Source organism: Antennarius striatus, chromosome 8 (assembly GCF_040054535.1).
Source record: "Antennarius striatus isolate MH-2024 chromosome 8, ASM4005453v1, whole genome shotgun sequence".
Taxonomy (NCBI): domain Eukaryota; kingdom Metazoa; phylum Chordata; class Actinopteri; order Lophiiformes; family Antennariidae; genus Antennarius; species Antennarius striatus.
In genome coordinates this window covers 14,439,429-14,467,067 of record NC_090783.1, presented here as the reverse complement: position 1 = coordinate 14,467,067, position 27,639 = coordinate 14,439,429, and the positions used below count along the sequence as shown (strand labels likewise).

Genomic DNA, 27,639 nt, shown 5'->3' with positions numbered 1-27,639 from the left:
TGTGGGTATCATTCAAGTGGTGTGATGTCATATAGTATATGAAGTTGTGGATTTTCTCTGCTGTCCAGTCTTGGTTGAAATTCTTCTTTGTCCTTCACGTCAAAACACAGCAGTGGAAGTTTTTTCTTAAGGAGGGACTTTAAGAAGTCAGTCTGATATAAATAAGTACATACATACATTTTCATGTACCGCCACTGTATCCGCCATAGAGGGTCACGGGGAGCTGGAGCCTATCCCAGCTGGCATAGGGCATGAGGCCGGAGACACTCCGGGCACGACGCCAATGCACCGCGGAATATAAATAAGTGATAAATCTAAAGATTTTACATAGTGCAATTTAATACTGTAATGGATTTGTTATTAATCATCCATCGCAAAGGAGGAGAGGGATCGCTCGTGTATTTACAACACAACAACATGGTAATTACATTCGCTACTGAGGAAGGCAGGAAGTGAATCAATGATAATTCATGAAAGGAGGAAGGGCTGAATTTCACATTGTTCTGTCATCGTTAAAAATACAGGTTAGATAAAATGTGAAGATGGAGGGGGGCAATCATGGAATTTCGATGAACTCGTATTAAATAAACGAAGAAGAAGGCACACGTGACATGGACAGGAAGTGACGCAACGATTTCGTTCGCAGCAAGCTTACCACTCTAGCTACCGGAACTCCATATTTTAACTACGCTACGTATAAACGGATATAATCCCCACTGTTACTGTTATGTTCCAACCAAACCTCCACCGTATCAGCATCTTGCGATAAGTTCTAAACTGTTATTTCAGCGTGACGGAGAAGGCAGCGAGTCACCGACAATGTCCAGCCGACTTGCCTTCCAGACCCAGCTGGCTTCCATCATGGAGGTCCTCGCTAACGCAGCCGTAGCAGAGATATGTAAGCTGGTGGATGACGACTACGCGGTGGTAAGTTTGCAAATGTCTCAATGCCAGAGAGAAAACAAAGCACTGAAGAGGAAGCTGCACCTACTGGAGCTGAAGATGGCCCGAGGAAACGCTGAGAGGAGGCTCCGGGAGAGCGCCATGAACAGCAGCCGACAGAGGCTGCAGATAAATACCAATGAAAGGCTGCGGGACTCCTCGCCGTCCACCGGTAAGATGGCAGCGAGAGTAAAAGAGAGTGTCCCTACATCTGACACGGTGCCTGGGAAATGAACCCGATGGTGGAGTCACCTCGGTTTTTAACCGTAGATTGAGGAACAACCACCTACAGATGTAAACAGTGACTCAAAGGGCCATGGGTCACTATTTAGTTGTTGTTGTTTTTGTCACTTAATAGTTTAAAATTACTTTTTAATAACTGATTTTTTTGAATATGTGTGTCGCAAATATTTTTTATTGACTTGGTCATATTTGAAATGAAACAATTCTCTTTTCATTTTTCACGCAATTACCTGTTGGAAGGTTATGACCCAACACGTTGGCAGTGGTGGAGACTATTTGTTTGAATGTTAAATTTATTCAACTGTTTTAATCATAAAGCACTGGAATTCTTTTGTGTACATGTCAGTGCTTGAGCCCTTCTAGTAGCTGAACAAAACAGAAGCAGTAGTCAGATGTGACCTAACTATCCTGGCTGCTACAAACTAGAGTTGTGACGTTAACAGTGAGTTAATGACGTTGCCAGATAAGAAATTGCAACACTAACTTTGGCAGCTTTGTAAAGAAATATATATTTGTTTAGATGCAATGTTAAAAATTTAAATTTTTAACATTGCATCTACTTATTACATTTCTTTTTTATTTTTTTTAGTATACTTTAATAATCCCGAAGGGAAATTAGACGCTCACTCAAGCACATGGTTTAAAATCACATAATCAAGGGTGCCTCAGCAGTGCTTGCTTCGGAGTATGAGCTGACACCTCCCACTGTCAGCTCACATATCGTGAACCCTTTGAAAACAAATTTATGTTATTGAAATTATTTACAATTCAAACATGTTTTGATATACAAATGTTATTTTAAATATAAACATTTAAATGTTGTTCTGTGCAATTGCCATGTAGAAATAAAGCAGTAAAAAATCATAAGATCATAACAATCATCATTAGATAATTGTTTAGTTGAAACTACATTATTCCTTAACACTATGATTGGATTTTATATTTCTTTTAATATGTAAATGACTGGACACATTCTCGCTTGTATTTTCTCATCTGCTTCCAGAACCACAATTGATATGAATGATTGATATAGTAACATTCAGTCTGGTTAAATAAGAAAAAATTTGCTTTGTGTAGCAGACCTATTTGATCGGCAGATGAATGCTGCTTTGTGGTCTGGTAGAGCTGCAGCAGAAGACACTGCCAGTGAGCTGATTTGCCCCGACAACATCCAGAGTAAGGTAAGTTCACCATGCGCGAGTAAAGATCCTGTGTAGTTATGAGATATGTTTTGGAGAAACAATTTGAAATGGAAAATCAGAGCTCTGGCAGCACACATGGTGGCGCAAGTTGGCTGTTACAAACTGTCACACAGAAACATAACCAGACTGTGGTTTTAATCATCAGATAGTTGTGCTCAGACTGGGCATCTTGTCTGAGTGAATATGTGTACTATAAATAGTAATGGTTATTGATTCTTTAATATATGAATAGTTATTCATTGTTAAAAAAATAAGTTAATAGACACTTGTTTTATTAAAACAGTTTTCTTTTATTTTTCCTGCATCTTGTAGTAATGCAGTACAGTAATCCCTCGTTACTCGTGGTTAATGCGTTTCAGTACCACCTGTGAAAAATTGAATTTCATGATCCATCCATCTTCTACTGCTTATCTGTAGTTGGGTCGCGGGGCAGCAGCTTCAACAGGGAGCCCCAAACTTAGCTTTCCCCGGCCACATTAATCAACTCTGACTGGAGGATACCAAGGCGTTCCCAGGCTAGTGTTGAGATATAATCCCTCAACCTGGTCCTGGGTCTGCCCCGAGGTCTCCTCCCAGCTGGACATGCCAGGAACACCTCCCTAGGGATGTGCCCCAGAGGCATTCACACCAGATGCCCAAACCACCTCAGCTGACTCCTTTCGATGCGAAGGAGCAGCGGCTCTATGAGCCCCTCGCAAATAGTAGTGTTTCTCACCCTATCTCTAAGGGAGACACCAGCTATCCACCTGAGAGATTTCAGCCGCTTGTATCCGCAATCTCATTCTTTAGGTCATGACCCATCACTCATGACCATAGGTGAGGGTAGGAACGAAGATTGAACGGTAGATGGAGAGCTTTGCCTCTTGGCTTGGCTCCCTCTTTGTGGCAACAGTGCCGTAAAGCGACTGCAATACCGCTCTTGCTGCCCCAATTCTCACAATCTCATGTTCCATTGTTCCCTCACTCGTGAACAGGACCACAAGATACTTAAACTCCTTCACTTGTGGAAGGACCTCATTCCCCACTCAGAGAAGGCAGTCCAGCGGCTTCCTGCTAAGGACCATGTCCTCAGATTTGGAGGTACTGATCCTCATCCCCGCCAATTCACACTCGGCTGCAAACCGGAACAGTGAGTGCTGCAGGTCACAGGCCGATGATGCAAGCAGAACCACATCATCTGCAAAAAGCAGCAATGCAATTCTCAGCCCACCAAACTGTAAACCCTCCTCACCACGACTACGCCTCCATATCCTCTCCATGAAAATCACAAACAGAATTGCTGACAAAGCTCAGCCCTGGCGAAGGCCAACAACCACTCAGAACAAGCCCGACTTATTGCTGAGAACCTAAACGCAGCTCTCACTTTGGGCAAACAGGGATTGGATGGCCCCGAGGAGAGGCCCCCTCACCCCATTCTCCCGCAGTACTTCCCACAGTATATCCCTGGGGACCCGATCGTGCGCCTTCTCTAAGTCCACAAAACACATGTAGACTGAATGGGCATACTTACAAGCCCCCTCTAGGATCCCAGCAAAAGTAAAAAGCTGGTCCGTTTTTCCACGACCAGGACGGAACCCACATTGTTCCTCTACAATCTGAGGTTCGACAATCGGCCGGACCCTCCTTTCCAGCACCTTGGAGTGAACTTTCCCAGGGAGGCTGAGGAGTGTGATGGCCTGTAGTTCGCACACACCCTCTGGTCCCCCTGTTTAAAAAGAGGAAACACCACCCCATTCTGCTACTCTTTCGGCACTTTCCCAGACTTCCAAGCATTGTTAAAGAGGCGTGTCATCCGTGTCAGCCTCTCAGCACCCAGAGCCTTCAGCATTTCTGGGGCGAATCTCATCAACACCCGGGGCTTTGCCTCCTTGAAGTTGTTTATCTACCTTGGTGATTTCGCCCAGACAGATTGATTCGAATCTCCCATCATCCTCTAGCTCTTCCTATGCAACAGAGGACGGGTCAGTTGAGGTAGTTGGATTCAGGAGTTCCTCAAAGTGTTCCTTGCACCGAGTGACAACCTCCTCAGTCAAGGTTAACGATGTCAAATCCTTGCCCTATACAACTTGGATTGTCCCCCGTTTCCCCTCCTGAGGAGTTGAACAGTCCCCCAGAACAACTTTGGTGCCGTCCAAATGTCGTTCTCCATGGCCTCTCCAAATTCTTCCCACACCCTCTATTTTGCCTCCATCAGAGTGGAGACTGCAGTCCTTCTGGCCTGTCGGTACCCTGCAACTGCTTCAGGAGTTCCCAGGGACAACATGCCCCTGAAAGCGTTTTTCTTTAGTTGGATGGCTTCCCTGACCACTGAGTTCCACCAGTGTTCGAGGGTTACCGCCTCTTGAGGCACCCAAGACCTTGAGACCACAGCTCTTAGCTGCAGCTTCAGCACTGGAAGCTTTGAACATCGACCATTCAGGTTCAATGTCCCCAGCCCTCCACAGGGATGCAGGAGAAGCTCCTTCGGAGGTGTGAATTGAAGGCCACGCAGACAGTCCTCCTCCAGACGTCCCAGTTCCCCCATCACTACTCGTTTGGGCTTACCAGGTCTAGTCAAAGGGTTCCCCCTCCAATGGACCCAACTCACCACCAGGTGGTGATCAATTGACAGATCTGCCCCTCTCTTCACCCGAGTGTCCAAAACACATGGTCAACGGTCAGATGATACAATCACAACATCGATCATCTTGTGATTTGTGAGTCTCAGAACCCAACGCAGTTCTGGATGCTGTCACATGCGCTATCACGTGACTACCAACTAAAAATCAGTGATGTAGTGAAGCCGTTCATCTTGGGATTACTCTACTTCCAGCAGAAGTTGGTGGTAATACAACAACAGACTCTTTTTCAAGGATATTTAACAAAACGGGAAGAATGGATGAGGTACACAGACCCAATGGTAGACAGCGGAACCATACCAGCCATTAGAAACTAGTGCAGAACTCTCTTAAATGGAAAAAAAATCAGGAGCAGTGTCAACTGTACCAGGTGAAACAATCTTATCACAAGTCTCCAAAAAGTATGCACATGGTGGTGGCAGTGGCTAAGTGGGTGGGGAACAGGTGGCTCAGCATCTCAAGTGCCAGCTCAGAAGAGATGCATGTCTCTGTCTGTGTATGTCTTTCTCTGTGTACACACAAGCCACACACACACACACACACACACACACACACACACACACACACACACACACACACACACACACACACACACACACACACACACACACACACACACACACACACATAAACTGGTGTTTATTTTTGTGGCTGTAGTAGGGTGTAGATGAAACTTGTGTTGTGTATGTGTGTACTGTGTGTGCTGCATGCTTCAGTGTGTGTAAATGTCTGTCGGGGTGGGAATTATAATGTGTTGGTGAGTAATTCTTGATATCTCATCTCTATAGTGTAAATTACACTCATTCTTTTTGCAGTCTCCAGATGTGGAGCTGGTGGAGCCTGAGGCTGTGCTGGTGAAGGAAGAGAAGGTAGAGGAAAACACATCAAGAGCTGAAGACATGCCCCAAGTAGGAGATGATGGTGAGAACAGATCAATTATTGATGCATGTGTGTAGAAGACCATGATATGTCTAAAGTTAAATAATGATGCAGCAATGACTACTTGAATAGAGTGTGTCCTACTTTTCTTTTTCAAGTATTAAAAAATCAAATTGAGAATTTTTTGGTTTGTGGTCCATTTTGCTACTTGCATTGTATTTAGGCCATATATGGATCATTTCTTAAGTAATAGTAGGTTGTGACCACTTCCAGTATTAGTATACCACAATCTTGGAGTTGTTTGGATTGTAGAGATGGATATCTATTCTGCTCTTAGGTTTTCAATTCCTGACAGTTTCAGGTTTCGTTAAGCAAAGTCAAAGAAAATTTATTGCCATTTTAACCAAGAACACGTGCAAAGATAAGATGACATTCCTCCAGGACAATGCTGCAACAGACTGACAATGTACAACAATATGTGCAAGACAGCACAAAAAGAAACCAACAACAGGGACAAAATAGGTAGAACAGGTTCAAAACAGGCCACATGCTTATTTCTCAGAAGAAAATCAATTTTAAAAAATTCTTAAAACTTGATACAAGCCATTCATTCATTATACATGGTTATTTGTATATTAAAGATAGCAGACTAGAATGGATCACACCTTACAAAGTCAAACAGAGTCTAAGGTTTATAATCCATCCCAGTGTTGCAGCACACTTGCTACCTGGACTTGTCTCTGTTAGTTTTACACTCTTAATAACTCAAATGTGTTTGCCTGTATCATTCTGTGCTTGTTTCTCTAGGTCAAAGTTGTATCTGACAGTAGGGTCACTAGTTCAGCTATCTTCATTATGTATAATGTCAACATTCAGTGTTTGATAAGGAATGTAGCATACAAACTGTCACTTTACGTGGCGTTCTTTAACTTGTCACACTGACGTTTGTCTCTGTGCTGTTGAGTTGAATGGAGTGTGTAGGTGTGGGATCCAAAGCCACTGGTTTAATTGCAGTAAACTAGCTGTTAGCGCTGTGTATGTTCACAGTGCATTCACTGATGGGTACACCGTGAAGGCTAAGGTTTTCGTCATGTTAATTGTGCATCATCCCTTACATGAAATGGGACAGGCTTTGTGCTGTGCCACATGTGACATAAAGTGTCTTATCATTCCCAGTTTAATCCTCACGCTGCCCACCCCTACTGCTAGAGTGCTAATTAATTTATTTTCCCATTCTGTGTCCGACATTGTCTTTGTTAAGGCATGGCCAAGTGCGTTCCATGTGGAAGTGTAGGGCGTAGACCCAGCATTGAACAGCAAGATGGCCGGTCTACTTCCAGTCAACCCCAGAGCCAGAGCCAGAGCAGCAAGACGTGGCATACGGGCAGCAGCAGCAGAGGAGCGGAGGTCAGTGACTCCTCTCCTCTCCTTAACTGTGAACTCGGTGCATCTGTTGAGGGCAGAGACTCACTGCAAGAAACAAACCTGCAACAGGGTAATGAAGATGGCAGCAATGACTCAAAGTTTGCCGTGTTGTGTGACAATAATAAAAGCTGTAACTTGTTGGTTGACAACTTTGTTGATGAGCAATTGGAGTTTGAGATGGAACAAAGGAGGCCCTCGTGTTCATACACAACGCCAGCAGCTGATTTTCCATCGTCCTCTGCTTGTCTTAATGGCTGGACTCGCTACAGCCCTGGTTTCCCCCTCTGTCAGCCCTTCAGTGACGCCAGCAAAGTGCACCCTCGTTCTGGCACCAAGGAAAGACTGTTTGTGTGCAGCTACTGTGGTAAGGCATTTAACAGGCCCAAGAAGGTGGAGATCCACCAGCGAATTCACACAGGGGAGAAGCCTTACAGCTGCTCCACCTGTGGGAAGATGTTCTCTGAGGCTGGGAACTTGAGAAAACACCAGCGAGTCCACACTGGAGAGAAACCATACAGCTGCGGAATGTGTGGCAAAGGATTTGCCTGGATCAGAAACTTGAAAACACACCAACAGAAGAGCCACCCCGAAATTTATACCTAAGACGTGGAAGCACTCATCTTCTTCACCCTTCTGTGAAATTAAATTAGAACAGGACCTTTTTTAATGATTTCAGTGACTTCTAAATGTTTCCCACTGTATAAAAAAATATTTTCAATGTGGCTTTATTTTCAATGACACACTTAATTAGAATAGCCTCAGGTCATTCAACTACATATCCGATTTGAAGCATCTTTTGGATGGATTGCTGAAATGTAGGTTTGGTGAGTTCAGTAGTCTTCAGATTAATTATAAAATATTCCCACTTTTATGGTAAATGCTTTTGATTTAAAGGGCTTTTGCAGGTGTACAGACCTGTTGCCCAATTTTGGGTTGTTGAAACAAGGATCAGTTTTATATTTTCAGTCTATGCATAAAATTTCCATATGTGTATTAACGTCTGGATTACAGTATTCCCTCGCTTATTCCCGCTTCAAAATGCACAGATTCACTATATCAGATTTTTCAAATTATATATAATGTCCTTGATGAGATGTAAATTTCATCTCATCAAGGACAAGGAAGAGAGCAAGAGCAAGTGTCTCCCATAAGCTGTAGTCACGTGACACTGTTCGCGCATGCTATTGTCTGACAGCATCTGTGCGCACTGCGTTCCATGACTCAGTTCCTCCTGCAAGTTTACTTTTGCCTTGTGAAGTGGATTTTTTTTTGTGAAACCATTGCATTGGCTCCCAAACGTATTGCTGGTTTAATATCAGTATGGGGAGGTTCAGTTTGTAAACTTTTAAATTATAGGTAAATGATAAGTTTAGTATTTGGTATTTAGTATTTGTGGAATTTTGTTTTTCACAGGTGGTCCTGGAACACATAAACTACGAGTAACGAGGGATTACTCTCCATCAGTGGCTTTCTGTTTTTCCTACTTAGATCAAGGAGGTACCATAAATGTCTGGACATATTTTCAATGGGTCTGTCTTTTGGCAATTGTTTTTGCTTCATAAGTGGATATATAAAAAAATACTTGTTTTTGAATGAAAAGGAAATATTCAAATACAAGGCATCGTCCATGTAGGAGTAGACAAATAACATGAATGCTCAGAAAACTAAAGGACCAGTTTTCTGTATTTCAAGTGATTTTATTTGTTTGAAACAAATGATTTTCTTCCCTTTTTTTTTCATTAGTTTTGGCCACATAAAGGACATGCATGGACTCTGAATCTTTGAGGAAGTATGGGACATTAGCCATAAAAAAAGTGATATGACCAATTAAAAATAGAAATACTGCAAAAGTGTAGTGTTTATTATTCCGGATCTGATCTGGCAGTGGATGTGTTAACATGCCGGATGGCGGGTTTGATAAATGTGTGGTAGAACAAAAGGTAGAAGGTCTTCCCATCCGAGCAGATGACGAGATCGACATGTGTTAATGGAAGAGATGGTAAATGTTTGTTTTTGCCATTTTCATTGTTCATGAATCTCTTCTCAACACATGAACAGAACGCTGACAATTTCTATTACATCTCACACTGTAACATTCTTATATTGCTTTTGGGAAGCTCAGTGTAAGTGCGCAAAGGTGACACAAGGGTCCTTGCAGCATTCCTGTATGTTCTCTGCGTAAACAAACTCATTATCATGTTAACATGAAAAAACGTGCAGAAAAATGCCAAAGCAACAATTTAAAAATTGGTCAACCCTGTTAAGCATCTAAAAAGAAAAAGATGTTAGTATCAAACAATCTCTGTACACTAAACAAGTCAGGAGGCTTGTTGTCATCCAGTGTCTATGGCACCCTACAGCTCCAATCCCATTGGTTGCTACTAAAGATGTAAGTCTTAATAAAAATTTATAAATACATTTGTATGAAATTTCTTTTCAGTGGTAATCATGAGGAAATGACAGGAAATAAGTAACAATTTTTTCACTGATAAGTCTATAGTTTATTTTGTTTTGTGGTTAGAGTTAATAATGAGCACAGATGTCTGAGTTAAGGTTTTACCAGCAGTTTGTCATTTCCTTTTTCTGTAAATACTGTCTATGTACCAGTAAGTGCTTGGGAATATGTCATTCCAAATGTAACATATTTGTGTTTCATGTTTTAAATCCTGTATGTCACATTATATTTATGGTATAATATATAGGTTGATTCACTAGAATGTCTTATTTCACAGTCATCTTAAAGATGATGTCTAGCTTGTCTTTGATGTGTGGAATCCAACTTCAGTGCTGCTATAACAAAAAGTTGGAACAGTCATTCATGCTACAATCATAAATATGATTACAATCTTGGGGCCAACATAGGGTCATGTGTTTTTGGCAACAAATCAAACCTGCTGTATACGGTTTGATGGAATCCATGTTTCCAGGAATATCCAAGTTATAAAGTAACTACCAGATGTTTAACGTGAAGATTGGGTTTGTGGTTTTTTTCCCCATAACGATCTTAATCACTACTGCAAATGCAGTAGTCCGACTCAAGCTGAAGCTTGAGCTATGTAAAAGTATGAGGTAGTTGTAGCTTTTAATAGAATTGTAATATTTATAATTACAGTATTGTGACAGTCTACCTAAATTATATATAAAATGGACCCCTTGCATTGCTTGAAAAGTTATTTTGTGCTCAATATGAAACCTTTGTTTACTGTTGCTCAACATTTCCAGAAGAACGATGAGGCAGCAGTGGAAAAACAACCCTGATTCCAGGAATATGAGGATACTAAAAAAAAAAAAACAGACTGAGCTCATTTCCTTATTGCTTATTGCATTTAGCTATTTTGAAAATGTATTTAATGTTGCACCTCGCTAACTTGATTTCTTCAAATTTTACAGAATTTGATATCACTAACATCTTAAAATACTTAACAAAAGACAGTTGAGAAATGCTTGAAAACACCTATTTGGACAGTTTCACTGGAAGAGATTCATTGTTCATGGATGTTATGACTGAGTATGAAATGATCATGCCTCACAAGCAAAGTTCTTCACCATTTTTTGAAATTTTTCATAATGCATAATCAAGTAAGTTAGGACACCCCCCACCCCCAAAAAAAGCTTTCAAACTTACCAGCACAAAATTAGAACAGTACCTATGACAATATGGGAAGTCTTGGTGCCAGTGGGTAACCTGCACATTTGTGAACACTCCATTAAAAATAATTGTACATGCAAGTGTAAAATTTGGGCTTCATACCAAAATTGATACCTTATAACAGTGTAGGAGTCAAAATGCTCAGTAACTGGTTTGGCCTGCGGTCCAGATCTGTACCCCAACGAATGTGTGGAGCAATATGATGCATCAAATGCAACAACAGAAACATTAACACAAACAACGGGTTAAAGATAAAATTCCCTTTAAAATGTCAACAGTTGCTAATAATAAAAATGATGGTGTAACACCCTAAACAGTAACCTTTAGAAATGCATTAATATCATTCAACAAAAGCGTATATTTATAAAAACAAAGTTCTTAAGATTGAATAGTAAGATGTTGTCTGTGGTCTGTATTCAGTTATTAGGTTTTAAAAAAGAGCTGAAATAATTACAATCTGTTTTCATTGCAATATTATGAAATGTTAGCTTTTTTGGAATCAGGTTTGTATGGGAAAGGAAAGTCAACATTTCCCTCAGTTTATGGCACTTTCACTGGAACAGTTATCACTGATGCTTATTATTACATCTTGATTATTTTTATATATATAAAAAATTGACTTTTATTGAAAGAGCACCTGACCTGACAACTGAATCAGACTTTAAAAAATATACGACATTTGATATTAGCATTTTTTTTGTTATTTTGTACTTCTTTAGCACAATCAAAAATTTAAACCTGGACCAGAACCTGAAACTGGATCTTGATATTGAACGGTATTGCTTTTCATTGTTTACATAGACTAAAAGGAACCAAGCAATTTTCAGAATTAGATGTGGTTATTAAAGCTTCACTAATAAACATTATTATTGTAGCTTTGGATGAAATGTGTAAAAATTATTCACTTATTCCTTTTTTTAGTACAGAATTTCTGCAGTAAGTCAACATCAGCTCATCTTTGGATTAATCTCCACTCAAGTAAATATCAGAGGATCTAAGTGTGTCTTTCCTGATCAGGCTCTTTACCATGTTAGAGACAGAAATACTTCAGTGTTGTCACTTGTTGTGCTGTAACATCCAGTGATTATTTTCCTTATTGTATGTACAGGAGGATGACGATGAGCAAGATGTGGTGCTGGTGAAAGTGGAAGACGTTGAGCAGGTGACAGGAACTCGGAACAAATCAGGCTCCAACATACAGGAGGGTGAGTGGACTCACCTTCATTGAGAATCTGTGATTGCGCTAGGAATTATTGATTCATACACTTCTGACACTACAGGTACAATATGAAGGATGCATTTTAGGTTCATATAATACATTTGTGGCTGTGGGCACTTTGTGCTCAGCAAAAACAGATGCGGTGAGCATAAGGAAAGGTGCTGCTCTGTAATCTGGTGGGACAGCAGCAGATACTCTTTGGATATATGTGGAGTGAACATGGTGCCTTTGTTATCTTTCAGGACCTTTTGTGGTCTGCACCTCAGAAATATCAGATATTTGGTAGTTTGATACAAATGATGTTGAAGGCTTTAATCTCTTTCTCATCCTGGGCAGTGCATGGACCATGCCAGAACAAAAGAATGTACAGTAATCCCTCTTTACTCGCGGTTAATGCGTTTTATTATTTAGAGTCATTTAAATCTTTATGAACCCTCCCCATACTGATACTAAACCACTTTAAATCTGTATTACCTTTTCCAAAACTCTTGCAGACTGTGTAAAACAGTTTTGTATTAAAGAAAAGTGTTTCATTCATACATGGAAGTATGCTGCGTTCCGTGAGTCTCAGAACGCAGCACACACATGAATGCTGTCAGCCAATAGCATACGCGTACGGTATCACATAACAATCAAACAAGCTTATTTTTAAAAGTGCTTAATCACATCAACAGACATTCCAAAGCACTTTGACAGACAGAAAAAAACAAATGAACCCTCCAGAGCAAGCATAAGGGACATCGACGGGGAAAAACTCCCTCATTGAGGAAAAAAACTCCAGGAAAGGCGTCCATCCGCCTTGACCTGTTGGGCGGAAAATAAATACAATGAAGAAAAGGACAGGGTAAGAGAATGAGAGAGAAAGGGAGAGAGAATGGCAGATAGGCCAGATAGTTAGTGCCGATGGATAGATAAGGGGTAATACTTGTGGGATTAAAGTAACAGGTCCACAGCAGATAGACTGATGAGGGGTGAATCTACCTACTAAAAATCTGCGATGTAGCGAAGACGTAAGCGCGAATAAGCGAGGGATTACTGTATTGTCCTTTAGTTTCCTTAAAAATTATGGTAATTTTTGTGCAATTGTTATGACAGCTTTTCCATGGTGTAGATTACCAGAAGGATTTATCTGTCCATCTATTGTACCTTAAATCCACTGGTTTGGATTGGAAAAGTTCCACTTTTAATTAATCAGTAGATTCAGTGTGAAAGAGAAAATTAATCATTGTTTTCCCCTTTGTATCCAGGGTTAGTGGAGTCAAGTACAGATGACTACAAAGTAGTTCTACCATTTGACGAAACCACACAAGCCTCCACAAATCAGTTGTCTGACCTGGAATCTGGGCGGGGCTTCTCAGAGGTCAGCTATGGCCATTCTTCACTGTGGACTAATGATATGGATGTCCCACTCCCGCACCTTCCAACCATGGTCATTGAAGGAAAGTCTGACAACACTGGGAGGAAATTGTTTATTGAGAATTCAGCAAGAAGGGGATTGGCTGTTGAAAGTTGTAGTGGCTTCCCTTCTTCTGTGGCCTTTCAGCCTCCTGTTATTGATCTTTCAGCAGAGTCCAGCCCCAGTCAGATTTTAGATCAAATGCAGCACTTAGTGGCACCAGGTCAAAGTCAGGATCAAGGAAGTTATACTTGCAATGACCTATCACAGAAAATTCTTAAGAAGAAGGGTTACATCTGTAGTTTCTGTGGTAAAGTTTGCAGTTCCCCAGCAAATTTAGAAGCCCACCTCAGAACCCACACAGGAGAAAGACCATATGGCTGTAGTATATGTGGAAAAAAATTCTCCCAGTTCTGGAACCTGAAAATCCACAAGAATATACACACCGGGGAGAGACCATACCATTGCTCTCTGTGCTCTGAGAGGTTCTCTGACCCCAGCAACCTGAAAAAACATCAAAAGAGACACCATCCACAGACATAAACCTTAAAATGCTGTTATTTAAAAAACAATTGTTCATTCTTCAAACATGAAAAGCCATCAAGAAACAAACTTCCTTTTTGAGGGAGTTGTGGTCAAGGTGGCAGCACAGATAGAATGGGTGAAAAACACAAAGCAAAGATCCATACAAAATTCAATGGGGAGTGCACAAGCCTGCAGCTGTTCCAAAGCATAATATGCAGAATGCAGTTTAAGTTGGGCTAAATCAGCCTCCTGGTTACACCTCCATATTCTAATACAGATACAAAGGACATTTGCACATTTTTTACTGGCTGTGAATGGAAAGCATAAAGTAATTTAGGTGTAAGCTTTTTCAACAGCTTATCAATATGTACAGGATGTACAAATATGTACAAAGTCAACTTTTTGTCAAGCTGTATGCTTACATATTTGTTGGAAGCAAAGTTATATGTGACCCCTTCCATTTTCAAAATGGTGTCATCTTCTGCTCTAGAATGTGATGGAAGGTGGAAGTCATATATATCTCTTTTGCACCTTTTCAGACCAGATTTAGAGCAAAAAATAAAAGCTGCAGTATTTGAAAAGTGTCACAAAGAGCAGTGGCTTGATTCAGGGAGGGCGTGATGATAAGCCTTATGATTTAAAATTAACAAGGTAAATTACTATTTTTACTTTGGACTGATGGAAATTTTAAATAAATCTTTTAGTACCAATAATCCCATTTGGGGAAAAAAAAATTTCCAATCCAAATATTCACACACGTGTGTGTATACACACACATCCAATACCTATAAGTATATATTGTACACGGGGCCTGTAGGCATGTAGATAATGGGAGGTAGAGCGGTGGCCAGCTCATGTGGGGCTCACCATGAGAAACTTGTAAGGAGACTACTTTGCTCGAGGGCACCTCGGCAGTGCTCAGGGAGTGAACTGGCAACTCCCACTACCAGTTCACAATCCAAATATTTTGGCCCACACGGGTCTTAAACCTGCAACCCTCCGGTCCCCAACCCAAGATTTAGTAGACTGAGCTACTGCCGCTCCCAAATTTGTACTTTGAGCTACTGTCAGTTGCTGCCGGGATGTTTCCTTTGGCCTTCATCAGCTCTTTGGCCTTTTAATCCACCTTTTGCAGTAAATTACTTGTTGTTATTCAGAACAGTCGACTTCAATGAAGAATCAGCTTGTTTGCCATCACTAACAGGAGTCTTATCCATCCAAGTACTGGTAGTTGGTTCTTTTTCTACTTTTGAGATATATGATAGATTAATGACCGGTTGGTATTCGCTCAGGGAATTATGTGTTTTAGTGCAGCACCATATAAGATGTCAGATAAAAATAAATAACGATAACAAGGCACACATTAATGTGCGAACATACAAAGTGCAGTATGAAAAATTGTCATGTAAAAGACATACAAAATAAATATTTGTACAGTTATATATACTGTACAGTGGCCACTCGCTATAATGCGATTCACCTTTAGCAGACTCGCAGTTTTGCAGATTTTTTTAGTGCAATTTTATGTGGTTTTTTTTACGGTGCATTGTGTTCTGCAAGAGGGCACAATCCAGTGTCTTATTTTGTCAGTCCCAAGCCTGGATAAATACAGAGGGTTGTGTCAGGAAGGGCATCCAACGTAAAACTTTTGCCAAATCAAAGATGCAAATCAAATCTATGACTTCCATACCGGATCAGTCGAGGCCCAGGTTAACAACGACCGACATCGGTGCTGCTCACCTACAGGGTACCGATGGAAGTTGGACTATTGTTGGTCGAAGAAGGAGAGGAGGAAAGTGTGTTCATAGGAGGAGCGAGAAAAGGATCAGTATAGGACAGTATATACAGTACAGTGGTACCTCTACTTATGAAATTAATTGGTTCTGGAAGAAATTTCGTAACCAGAGACGCGTTTTCCATGCAAATTCCCTAATGCGTTCCAAGCCCCCCAAAATTCAGACATAAATGTTTTGTAAAGCATAAAAATGCATCAAAACATGTAAAAAATACATGTTACAATTAGATTATTACACAATAAATGAGAGTTGTGCATAATGTAAAAAACAAAGAATAGAGTAAAGAATAAAAACGATGGTCATTTACCTTTTAACGGCTGTCCTCATTGTTTTTTGCCCTCTTTGGTTCATGCTCTCTTCCCTCACCATGCCGAACAACAGAGTGAATTCCAGTCCTCCTTTTGAACTTCTCCAACCACCCACGCAATGCCTTAAACTCCTTGAACTTCATTTTGTTTTAATAACGTAGCAATTGTAGATACATCTCGGCCATATTCTTTGGCGGGATCAGCAAAACGCATCCCTTTTTCATGCTTTTCTATTATCTCTTGCTTCGTTTGTATGAACAAAAAAACTCTTCTTCATCTGTTCTTGTACTCTTTTCTCCATCACATTCTTGGGGTCCATAGCTATCAGAACACCTCATGGATTGAGGGCCAAATGACGAGGACGCTGCAGAGACACCTGTCTAGCTACACACAGTGGTCCCTCTTAGCCAATGGTATGCCAGGTTGCTAGGTAATAGCCAATGGTAGAGCAGCTATAAGAATGCTGCGTTCAGGAACCTTTGGGAGCTGCGAGTAGCAGCCCATTTTGTATTTTTACCTTCCGTAACTCGAAATTTCTCTCATAACTAGAGGTAATATTTTCCTCTTGAGGAGTTTTGTAAGTAGAAAATTTTGTATGTAGAGACATTCGTGAGTAGAGGTACCACTGTATAGGACTGAGAGTAGGGACTTTGAATGCTGGAGCTATGACAGGAAAAGGTAGAGAGTTGGTTGGCATGATGCAGAGGAGGAAGGTAGACATATTGTGTGCCCAGGAGACCAGGTGGAAAGATGACAAGGTAAGTTTAGGAGCAGGTTTCAAGTTGTTCTATCATGGTGTAGCTAGGAAGAGAAATGGAGTAGGATTAATCTTGAAGGAGGAGTTTCTTAGGAATTTCCTGGAGGTAAAAAGAGTGTCAGATACAGTGATGAGTCTGAAGCTAGAGATAGAAGGCGTGATGTTTAATGTTGTTAGTGGGTATGCTCCACAGGTAGGATTTGAGCTGGAGGAGAAGGAGAAATTCTGGTTGAACTTTGGTGTAATCTGAAGTAGATCAGTGACTGCATAGTGGTAGGCGGGAGTGTAGCCAAACAGCACAGGATGGTGGTGTGTAGAAGATGGTGTGAAAGATGAAGAGGGCAAAGGCAGAGCAGAGGATGAAATAAGGGAAGCTGAAAAAGAGTGTTGCATGACTTCTGGTAGGAGTTAAGACAGGCTCTGGGTGGTCAGGAGGTGCTGCCAGATGACTTGACAACAACAGCTAATGTGATCAGGTAGACAGGTAGAGTACTCTGTGTGTCATCTGGAAAGTATAGTATTTTCTGCACTATAAGGCGCACCTTTAATGAATTGTTTATTTTATAATTTATTTCATATATAAGGCAAACTTGATTATAAGGCACATATAATAAAAAAGTATCAAAATAGATTTAAAAAACTAGTGGCTGTAGTTGCGCTAGCCTTCCACTAGCTAGAGCATTCATGACTGAGTACCTTTAGTCAGCTGTGATAGGCTATTGTTGATAGCATTGAAATAATGAAGTTATGAATAATCATTGAAATAATGAAGCCATTCTGAGCCTCATCACGGTAACCTGATCACTTGATCAATTTGGCATCTTAGAAAGAGGTCAACACGCATATTAAAAAACCTGACATTAAAACTGGTTAAATTTATTACGAGTGCACTCAGTTCAAACAGGGCGGATTATTTCCTGATCTGAAATTAGAAGCAGATATTTAAGCTCAGACATTCGTCTTTGTTTATTAATTACAGTAAATATTGTTTCAATCGATCGGTAGTCCAGTCAGAGTTGAGGTGTATAGCTATTTGCTGCCTTAACAATTTTTTAACCAGTTTTTAATGTTAGGCTGCTAATTTACTGGCAAATGTGACACTGTTTTACTCATAGAACTGACTTTAACATTGGTGTCTCACCGCCGTGAATCTCACCGCACGTCGCTGCAGACAGAATACACAAGCCTGAATGTGCCCCTCCGCCGCCCGCCCAGAGCTATCAACTACATTTGCAAATCAATTGTAGCACACCCGTTGGCACCTTTGTCTAGCAGTGACTCTGTTCTTGAAATTTCAGAAAAGGCTAGAAGTTCAGCTTTGAGGGTCTTTCATTCACCTTTATGCCAGTTTCTCCGTGTGTTTCCGCAGACTAATAGAATGGACCGTCACTAGATACCAGATTACAGCACAATGGCATTTTTTAGACCAACTAAGTTTAAAGTGGGTTATTTCCAGCACCACGGTGGTTGGGAAATACTCAGATCAGTCAATCAGTCAAACTTTATTAATAGATTTGTTGAAATGTTTTGCTACGTTATCGTAGCACGTCACCGGTGTTCTTCTCAGCAGGCTGCTCTGCCGTCAAACAGGTCAGTGAGAGTCGGCACTTCGGCGACGCCCCTTGTCTACCGTTGTTAGGGGGCATAGTACGGCCTGAATACTGTCTGAGGGTGCCCCTGGTGGTGTAGTGCAGCATGACTGCCGGCCAGACTGCCGGGTTTTTTTCAGCGATCTTGTTTTTAACCAATACAAATATTAATATTAATCCATATACAAGGCGCATCGGATTATTAGACGCACTACGGGATTGTGAGAAAATTATATGCTTTTTGGTGCGCCTTATAGTGTGGAAAATACTGTACATAAAGTGACTTGGTGTTGGAATGAGGAGGTAAAGGAGTGTATACAGAGAAAGAGGTTAGCTAAGAAGAAGTGAGACACTGAGAGGACTGGGAGGAGTAGACAGGAGTACAGGGAGATGCAACGTAAGGTGAAAGTAGAAGTAGCAAAGGCCAAACAAGGGGCTTATGATGACTTAAATGCTAGGTTGGACAGTAAGGAGGGAGAAACTGATCTATACAGGTTAGCAAGACAAAGAGACAGGTGGAAAGGAGGTGCAGCAGGTTAGGGTGATTAAGGACAGGGATTGAAGTGTACTGACAGGTGCCAGTAGTGTGATGGGAAGATGGAAAGAGTACTTTGAAGAGACGATGAACATGGAAAATGAGAGGCAACAAAGACTAGAAGAGGTGGCTGTTGTGGACCAGGATGTAGGAAAGACTAGTCAGGATGAAGTGAGGAGGGCATTGATGAGGATGAAGAGTGGAAAGGCAGTAGGTCCTGATGATATACCTGTGGAGATATGGAATTGTCTTCGAGAGGTGGCAGTAGAGTTTCTGACTGGGTTGTTCAACTGGATCTTAAATAGTGAGAAGATGCCTGAGGAATGGAGGAGAAGTGTCCTGGTGCCCATTTTTAAGAACAATGGAGATGTGCAGAGTTGTACCAACTACAGAGGAATGAAGCTGATGAGCCATACAATGAAGTTATGGGAAAGAGTAGTTGAAGCTAGACTAAGAGCAGAAGTGAGTATTTGTGAGCAGCAGTATAGTTTCATGCCAAAAAAGAGTACTACAGATGCAGTATTTGCTTTTAGGATGTTAATAGAGGAGGCCAGAGGAAGCTGCATTGTGTTTTTGTATGAGGAAGTCTGGAGTGGCAGAGAAGTATGTTAGAGCGGTGCAGGACATGTATGTGGACTGTAAGACAGTGGTGAGGTGTGCTGTAGGTGTGACAGAGGAGTTCAAGGTGGAGGTGGGACTGCATCAGGGATCAGCTCTGAGCCCCTTCTTGTTCGCTATGGTGATGGACAGGCTGACTGACGAGGTTAGACAGGAATCTCTATGGACTATGGTGTTTGCAGATGACATTGTGATCTGCAGTGAGAGCAGGGAACAGGTGGAGGAGAAGCTAGAGAGGTGGAGGTCTGTCCTGAAAAGGAGAGGAATGAAGGTTAGCCGCAGTAAGACAGAGTACATGTGTGTGAATGAGAGGGACCCAAGTCAAAGAGGGAGGTTACAGGGAGAAGAGAAGGTGGAAGATTTTAAGTACTTAGGGTCAACAGTCCAGAGTAATGGGGAGTGTGGAAAAGAGGTGAAGAAGTGTGTACAGGCAGGATGGAACGGGTGGAGAAAAGTGTCAGGTGTGATGTGCGATAGAAGAGTTTCAGCTAAAATGAAAGGAAAGGTGTACACTGTGATGAGACCAGTGATGTTGTTTCGTCTAGAGACAGTGTCACTGAGGAAAAGACAGGAGACAGAGCTGGAGGTTGCAGAGATGAAGGTACTGAGGTTCTCTTTGGAAGTGACCAGAATGAATAGTATCAGGAATGAGTACATCAGAGGGACAGCACATGTTACAAGATTTGGAGGTAAAGTCAGAGAGGCCAGACTGAGATGGTTTGGACATGTCCAGAGGAGAGATAGTGAATACATTGGTAGAAGGATGCTGAGTTTTGAACTACCAGGCAGGAGGCCTCAAGGAAGAACAATGAGGAGGTTTATGGATGTAGTTAAAGAGTACATGAAGGTAGGTGGTGTGAGAGAAGAGGATGCAGAAGACAGGGTTAGATGGAGGCAACTGATGTGCTGTGGTGACCCCTGAAAGGAAAAGCTGAAAGGAGAAGAAAATTGTGTTCTGCATCCTGTGTTTAAACAAGAGAGAAGTTCGAAAATGTTAATACCTGTCTGAGAAAAGTGTATAAAGTGTGTAGTGAGGGGTGTTAGAGCCTTAAAATATCTGTAATAATTGTAAAAATAAAGTGAGTACTTTGCAGATTTTGCGTATTGCTGGTTATTATTAGAATGTAACCCCCGCAATAAAGGAGGGACCACTGTATATGCAATTAGCAAAAATCAAAACAAAAAGCAAAAGTGGCAGGTACACTCCTACTATCCCTGCATGGAACATCTGACCAAGATGTGGTTTATGGAATAAAGGGTTTTTTCAGCACAGTATGATGGATAGATGATCTTTTGGACATGTTTTGTGTATTATTATTATTGTTGTTGTCTTGATTATTGTTGTTATTCTGCACATACTCGAAATAAAGCATTCATTCATTCAAATTTGAACTCGGCAAGAAATCATGACAAGACTTGCCTTAGTCAGTATCCGAGTTCCTTTCAAGGTACAGTACTTGCCTCTCCAGTGCCTAGCGGTCCTACTGCATCCACTCCATCAGCACTTTTCTTCTGCTGCCTCTCAGACTGTTTGCATCACAGGGTCTCTTACTTTTGTTGGCCTTAATCCATCTTTTGATGCATACTTTGAGTCTCATCCATCCTTGACAAACCACTACATTGATCTCTTGATCTGTCTACTACCTCTGCTTTGTCCACAACTTCCTGAGGCTTCCACTTCCATTTGTATTTGATTGAATTATTGGCATGTCTGACGTTCAACAGCTTTTGACATTAGCTCCAGCATCTCATTGGTGCTGATGATCATTAGGCATTTAAAACGTTCAACAGTCACAGTGACCATGAAGCCTTTCAGGGGCACTTAAGTACATGTTCTCAGTGATGGTTAGGGTATATGTATAAAACAGGATCTGTTTAACTATATGTTTTATATAATAAAGCAATTGCTTTAAAAAAAAAACATTTAGCTAACCAAGAAAAAAATCGGACACAAAGATGTGTAACCTTGTTCCAGATCAAGTCCTAAGTCTGTCGGATGTGGAGGTGAATAAAAGGCCCACCTATCTCTTGCTCTGTCTCACTCTGTCCTGCTCTCTCTCTGATGCACAATATAATATGTCCTAAAGAAGTCGAAGTAGAAAGACCTACTATTGAAATGGGGAATTTCATAGGATACAGAACAGAATGGGAACTTAAATGTTAGAAATGTTTAGCAATATTTAAATTTATAATGTTTTTTGATGTTCGAGTGAACATGTATTTTTTTATCTATAAAACCGGTTTTCTGTATTTCTGATTTGTAAAATGTAAGCTTTTGTAACATTTATGCATCTTTCTATTGTGTCACAATTATGTAAAATCATGCACAATGTGTGTTTGCAATATAAATGATTAAAGGTTTATGAAAGTTCAACATGTGAATTTGTGTTTTTATTAAAAATTTACATTACAAAATTGTGACACAATATGAATATCAAATCTAAGATTTGTGCAACACACTATTGTTATTCATAATGAACATATGTTTACAGAGTGACAAAACCAAAATGCCTCTCAATATAAGATTTTAATTAAATTACTGAAGCATCAGTGCCTCTTCTCAGCATCACCCCTTTTTGGACCCTGGGCATTTCTGTACTGCAGTTGTAACTAATTTCAGAGTAGGGTACTTAATACCGTTTTATACCTATGATTCAATATACTAGAAGGCAGATCTGATCGGGCAAAAGGACCAACTGTAGTGCAAAGGCCTCACAAAATTTTGCACATACATTAGACGTAAAGATTGTGTTATTGGTCTTAAATATGGTGATTCAACACAGGAGCATTGTTACACATTTCACATATATTGCATGCACATGCAGTGATCTTTTTGATCTGTGTCTTAAACCATTTTATTTAAGGAGATTAAGTAAATTTTTTGGGGGAAAGATTGTGAGTTGTCATCAAATGACATTCGAAGTTCTATTGTTTCTTCATGGAATGTGAAGTTATTGAGGGTTAGATGTTCTCAAATACTCACAATAGTCATACATGCAGCAGATTAGGCAAACTGACTGTCTTCTATCAGATGAGGATCATTTGTAGATGCAAAATTCAGGTTCAATTGTAGGATGCCCCGTGTAATTTTCAGTGAAGCTGTCCTCTGTTTTTTTGGATGTACAAAAATAAAATTTCTTGTACCTAGAAGTGCAGAGAAGCCTATTCATCTCACTGATTGAACAGCAAAACTGAATTTGGATGAGATTATTATCTGGTTTTAACACATCTCTCTTCTGCCCATGCACCCCTCCCCCTCCTCAGTCTGCAGCACCTCAGTCGACACCCCTAACCTCGCAGGAATCCAACAGCATAGTGGCAGTCCAGCTGAGGGTTCCAGACACCAACACACCAGCCAGCCCCAAAACACAACAGCAGAGATCCTGTAACCGCAGCTCCCTGAATGCTGAATGCTCTCTGTTTGAGCTGGAGACATTCTTCACCCGCTGGGCCCCAGATAATGTCTCTGTATCAGCCCCCAGTGGTCCCTCATGTTCTTTTACCACTTGTGACTCAGCAGAGACTGATCAAGATGGAGTTATTATTATCGACAGTGAAACACAACCTCAACATGGGCTTCAGCTCTCACAAGGATCGGGGTCCTCAGCTATGAGGATGATTGGGGGACAGAGTTTCTTCTGTGCATCTGACTCGTCCAGAGCTCACATTCAGCCACAAAGTAAGAAATCAACACCTTTCCTATTTAGATGCTTAATGTGTATTTTTTTGTTTTGTAGAAGTACTTGAATTTATTATTTGTTGTTTTAGGGTCATTTGAAAATGTGTGTCAATTCTTTGGCCTCTGACAGATATTTACATCACCATACTTGAGTTACTGACTTTAGACTAGTTTGACTAATACTGAAAAAATAAAAATGGAATAAAACTCCTTCACTTTGATCTGGTATTCAAGACTAGAGACAGATGACTTGATGCACACTGTGCATCAATTAATGTTTGTTTCAACAGCATTGTCTGTACGATTTCAAGAAGACACATAAGAAGTAATCAATGATGATTGAATTTTCCAGTCTCTTTCAGGTCCATGTAGGGTTCTGGTTCCTTAATGATAGAGCAGCTGAAATGAAGTGCCATCATATGATTTCAACACTCATAGACACATTCTTAATTAGTAGACTGATTTGATATCTTTTAAGCTATTTAAAAATCAATGCTTGTCTAATAATTTGGCTGTACAATATCAGAAAGATTTGTCAAACAAGCATATTGACCATCATCTGCAGTAGGTCTGCAGGTTCAGCTCCTAATCAGGATGTGACAAGAATGCATTAGCTTGTACATTGTCCAACCACCAAGTTACACCACTTAATTCACTAGATAATAATATACATTAACACTTAGTGCATATGACAGGGAGATGCAGCGAAAGTTGAACGTAGAGGTAGCAAAGGCCAAACAAGGGGCTTATGATGATTTGTATGCTCGGTTGGACAGTAAGGAGGGAGAGGCTGATCTATACAGGTTGGCAAGACAGAGAGAAAGAGATGGGAAGGACGTGCAGCAGGTTAGGGTGATTAAGGATAGGGATGGAAGTCCATTGACAGGTGCCAGTAGTGTGATGGGAAGATGGAAAGAGTGCTTTGAAGAGTTGATGAACATGGAAAATGAGAGAGAGAAAAAAGACTTGAAGAGGTGGCTGTTGTGGACCAGGATGTAGCAAAGATTAGTCAGGATGAAGTGAGAAGGGCATTGAAGAGGATGAAGAGTGGAAAGGCAGTCGGTCCTGATGATATACCTGTAGAGGTTTGGAAGTGTCTAGGAGAGGTGGCGGTAGAGTTTCTGACTGGGTTGTTCAACAGGATCTTAGATAGTGAGAAGATGCCTGAGGAATGGAGGAGAAGTGTCCTGGTGCCCGTTTTTAAGAACAAGGGAGATGTGCAGAGTTATGGCAGGTATAGAGGAATAAAGCTGATGAGCCATACAATGAAGTTATGGGAAAGAGTAGTGAAGCTAGACTAAGGGCAGAAGTGAGCATTTGTGAGCAGCAGTATGGTTTCATACCAAAAAAAGAGTACTACAGATGCAGTATTTGCTTTGAGGATGTTGATAGAGAAGTACAGAGAAGGCCAAACAGAGCTGCATTGTGTTTTTGTAGATCTGGAGAAAGCTTATGACGGGGTGCACAGAGAAGAACTGTGGTATTGTATGACGAAGTCTGGAGTGGCAGAGAAGTATGTTAGAGCGGTGCAGGACATGTATGAGGACTGTAAGACAGTGGTGAGGTGTGCTGTAGGTGTGACAGAGGAATTCAAGGTGGAGGTGGGACTGTATCAGGGATCAGCTCTTAGCCCCTTCTTGTTTGCTATGGTGATGGACAGGCTGACTGACGAGGTTAGACAGGAATCTCTGTGGACTATGGTGTTTGCAGATGACATTGTGATCTGCAGTGAGAGCAGGGAACAGGTGGAGGTGAAGCTAGAGAGGTGGAGGTCTGTCCTGAAAAGGAGAGGAATGAAGGTTAACCGCAGTAAGACAGAGTACATGTGTGTGAATGAGAGGGACCCAAGTGGAAGAGTGAGGTTACAGGGAGAAGAGATCAAGAAGGTGGAGGATTTTAAGTACTTAGGGTCAAGAGTCATGAGCAATGGAGAGTGTGGAAAAGAGGTGAAGAAGCGTGTACAGGCAGGATGGAACGGGTGGAGCAAAGTGTCAGGTGTGATGTGTGATAGAAGAGTTTCAGCTAAAATGAAAGGAAAGGTGTACAACAATGTGGTGAGACCAGCGATGTTGTTTGGTCTAGAGACAGTGTCACTGAGGAAAAGACAGGAGGCAGAGCTGAATATAGCATAAATGAAATACTGAGGTTCTCTTTGGGAATGAGTACATCAGGGGGACATCACATGTTAGAGGTTTTGGAGATAAAGTCGGAGACGCCAGATAGTGAATATATTAGTAGCAGGATGCTGAGTTTTGAACTGCCAGGCAGGAGGCCTAGAGGAAGACCAGAGAGGAGGTTTATGGATGTAGTTAAAGAGGATATGAAGGTAGTTGGTGTGAGAGAGGATGCAGAAGACAGGGTTAGATGGAGGCAATTGATTCGCTGTGGCGACCCCTAAAGGGAAAGCCGAAAGGAAAAGAATACTTATGACACTGTCATACCACATTAATACATTTTATGAATTATCAGTGATGAGTCTTACCTTTTTCTATGGAAATGAAAAGCAGAAGCAACTATTGAAAACTTCTGTGTAACGTCTTTGTAACTTTGCAAAACATCAATGGAATTAGCGACACAATGTTACCTTCGGAAATATACAAATTGGTTTAGTGACTGATTGTAGTGTATGGTACTAGATTAGGGTCACTATATCCATAAACCTCCTCTTTGGTCTTCCTCTAGACCTCCTGCCTGGCAGTTCAAAACTCATCATCCTTCTACCAATCTATTCACTATCTCTCCTCTGGACATGTCCAAACTATCTCAGTCTGACCTCTGTGACTTTATCTCCAAAACCTCTAACATGAATATGGACAAAAAACATGTTATCTGTCATTCAGGCAATGTGCTAAACCCTTCTTTTCTCTGCTCACAGGCCAGGAAACAGGGACATCAGGATCCATGCCATGGAGAAGACCAGCTGCCATGATACGAAGTGCACAGGCTCCTCTGCTGCAGCACCATCATCATGAAAGCAACAGGACCTCTCAGCAACAAATCACCATTCTGTCTTCACAGACCACACAGTCGTCTGGCATAGCTGCTGTCAGTTACACTGACAGCTCCGATAAATCTATCTCTTGTATTAGCTCAACCAGTAAGTCTGTGAACTCTGCGGTCTCTCTACAGTCAGCTGTTCCTGGTAGAGGAACCACATCAGCATTTCCCAATACTGAGGGGGCCATCAGTGCACAGCAACAAGCCAGACTTCTAGCTGGCCATAAAAAAGGCCAGCTAGCCAGCATTGTGCCTGGTGAACGTCGCAGGAAGGGCTATATATGCCGTGTTTGTGGCAAGGCTTTCTCTGGCCTTTCCAACCTGGAGGCCCATGACAGAGTCCACACAGGAGAGAAACCATTCCACTGTGATACATGTGGGAAGCGCTTCTCAGAGGCTGGAAACCTGAAGAAGCATCAGAGAGTTCACACCGGGGAGAAACCCTTCAGCTGTGACCAGTGTGGGAAGAGGTTTGCTTGGATCTGCAATCTTAGGACACATCAGCAGTCTGCCACAGGGTGTGGACCACTGGCCAGGGGGGGTTTAGGTCTAGGGTGATCATGCAGCAGACTGTGGCTGACAGAACTGTTAATGCCAGTAGTGTTTCATTCACACATATTGAGTAAGACATATTGTTGTATGGCAGCAATACAAGTGTGCAACTTGTATCATAGTCACTTATTATGATTTTCATACTTTACAAATGTTCAAACACTGTACAGCATTTAAAAGTCACTTAAAGTTTAAAACTACTATTATTGGTTCACTAGCTGCAATAATTTGTACCTCACATTTCCAAAGAAGGTTATGTTTCAAAATGTTCACTGTGCTGTTGTGCAACATAAAGGGTGCTTCATGTTATTGTTTTTTGGAGTGAATGGGAATAGACCTACCACTGGTCAACCACACAGTTGAAAACACATGTTGTTTTTATGAAATACAGTAATCCCTTGCGCATTTGCGCATCTACACGCGCAGCTTCACTACATCGCTGATTTTTAGTAGGTAGTCACGTGATACCGTATGCGCCCTCTACTGGCTGACGGCATCCAGAAGTGTGCTGCATTCCATGAGTCTCAGAACGCAGCACACTTCCGTGAGACAAAAAAAAAGTGCTTTAAACAGTCTATAAGAACTGTTTAAAGCAGTGCTTACAGACTGTTTAAAGTCTATAAGCACTGGTGGTTTAAGTTAAGTACACCACCTATAGATAGGTGGTTTACTTATGGATAGACACGTTTAAATGACCATGATTAATAAAA

The 27,639-nt window shown here is 41.3% G+C and overlaps 1 protein-coding gene across 3 annotated transcripts; it reads left to right on the top strand.

Moving 5' to 3' along the window:
- The first annotated feature begins 549 nt into the window (after window positions 1-549).
- On the top strand, window positions 550-27,639 carry si:ch211-89o9.6 (uncharacterized). 3 transcript variants are annotated; one of them, XM_068322695.1, is made up of 8 exons: window positions 550-1,114; window positions 2,266-2,366; window positions 5,821-5,926; window positions 7,146-7,291; window positions 12,067-12,163; window positions 13,425-13,537; window positions 22,966-23,380; window positions 26,256-27,639. In XM_068322695.1, the coding sequence occupies exons 1-8, from the start codon at window positions 820-822 to the stop codon at window positions 26,933-26,935; spliced, it is 1,953 nt and encodes a 650-aa protein (XP_068178796.1). In that variant the 5' UTR covers window positions 550-819; the 3' UTR covers window positions 26,936-27,639. The 3 variants fall into 3 exon arrangements, with proteins under 3 accessions (XP_068178796.1, XP_068178795.1, XP_068178797.1); XM_068322694.1 differs by having other exon boundaries at window positions 553-1,114; window positions 2,263-2,366; window positions 26,256-27,638; XM_068322696.1 differs by lacking the exons at window positions 12,067-12,163; window positions 13,425-13,537 and having other exon boundaries at window positions 553-1,114; window positions 2,263-2,366; window positions 26,256-27,638.

Coding starts and splice junctions, on each gene's coding strand:
- si:ch211-89o9.6 (XM_068322694.1), top strand. CDS start 820: ATGTCCAGCCGACTTGCCTTCCAGACCCAGCTGGCTTCCATCATGGAG. Junction 7,292..12,066: donor GCAGCAGCAGAGGAGCGGAG/GTCAGTGACTCC, acceptor TTGTATGTACAG/GAGGATGACGATGAGCAAGA. Junction 23,381..26,255: donor AGCTCACATTCAGCCACAAA/GTAAGAAATCAA, acceptor CTCTGCTCACAG/GCCAGGAAACAGGGACATCA.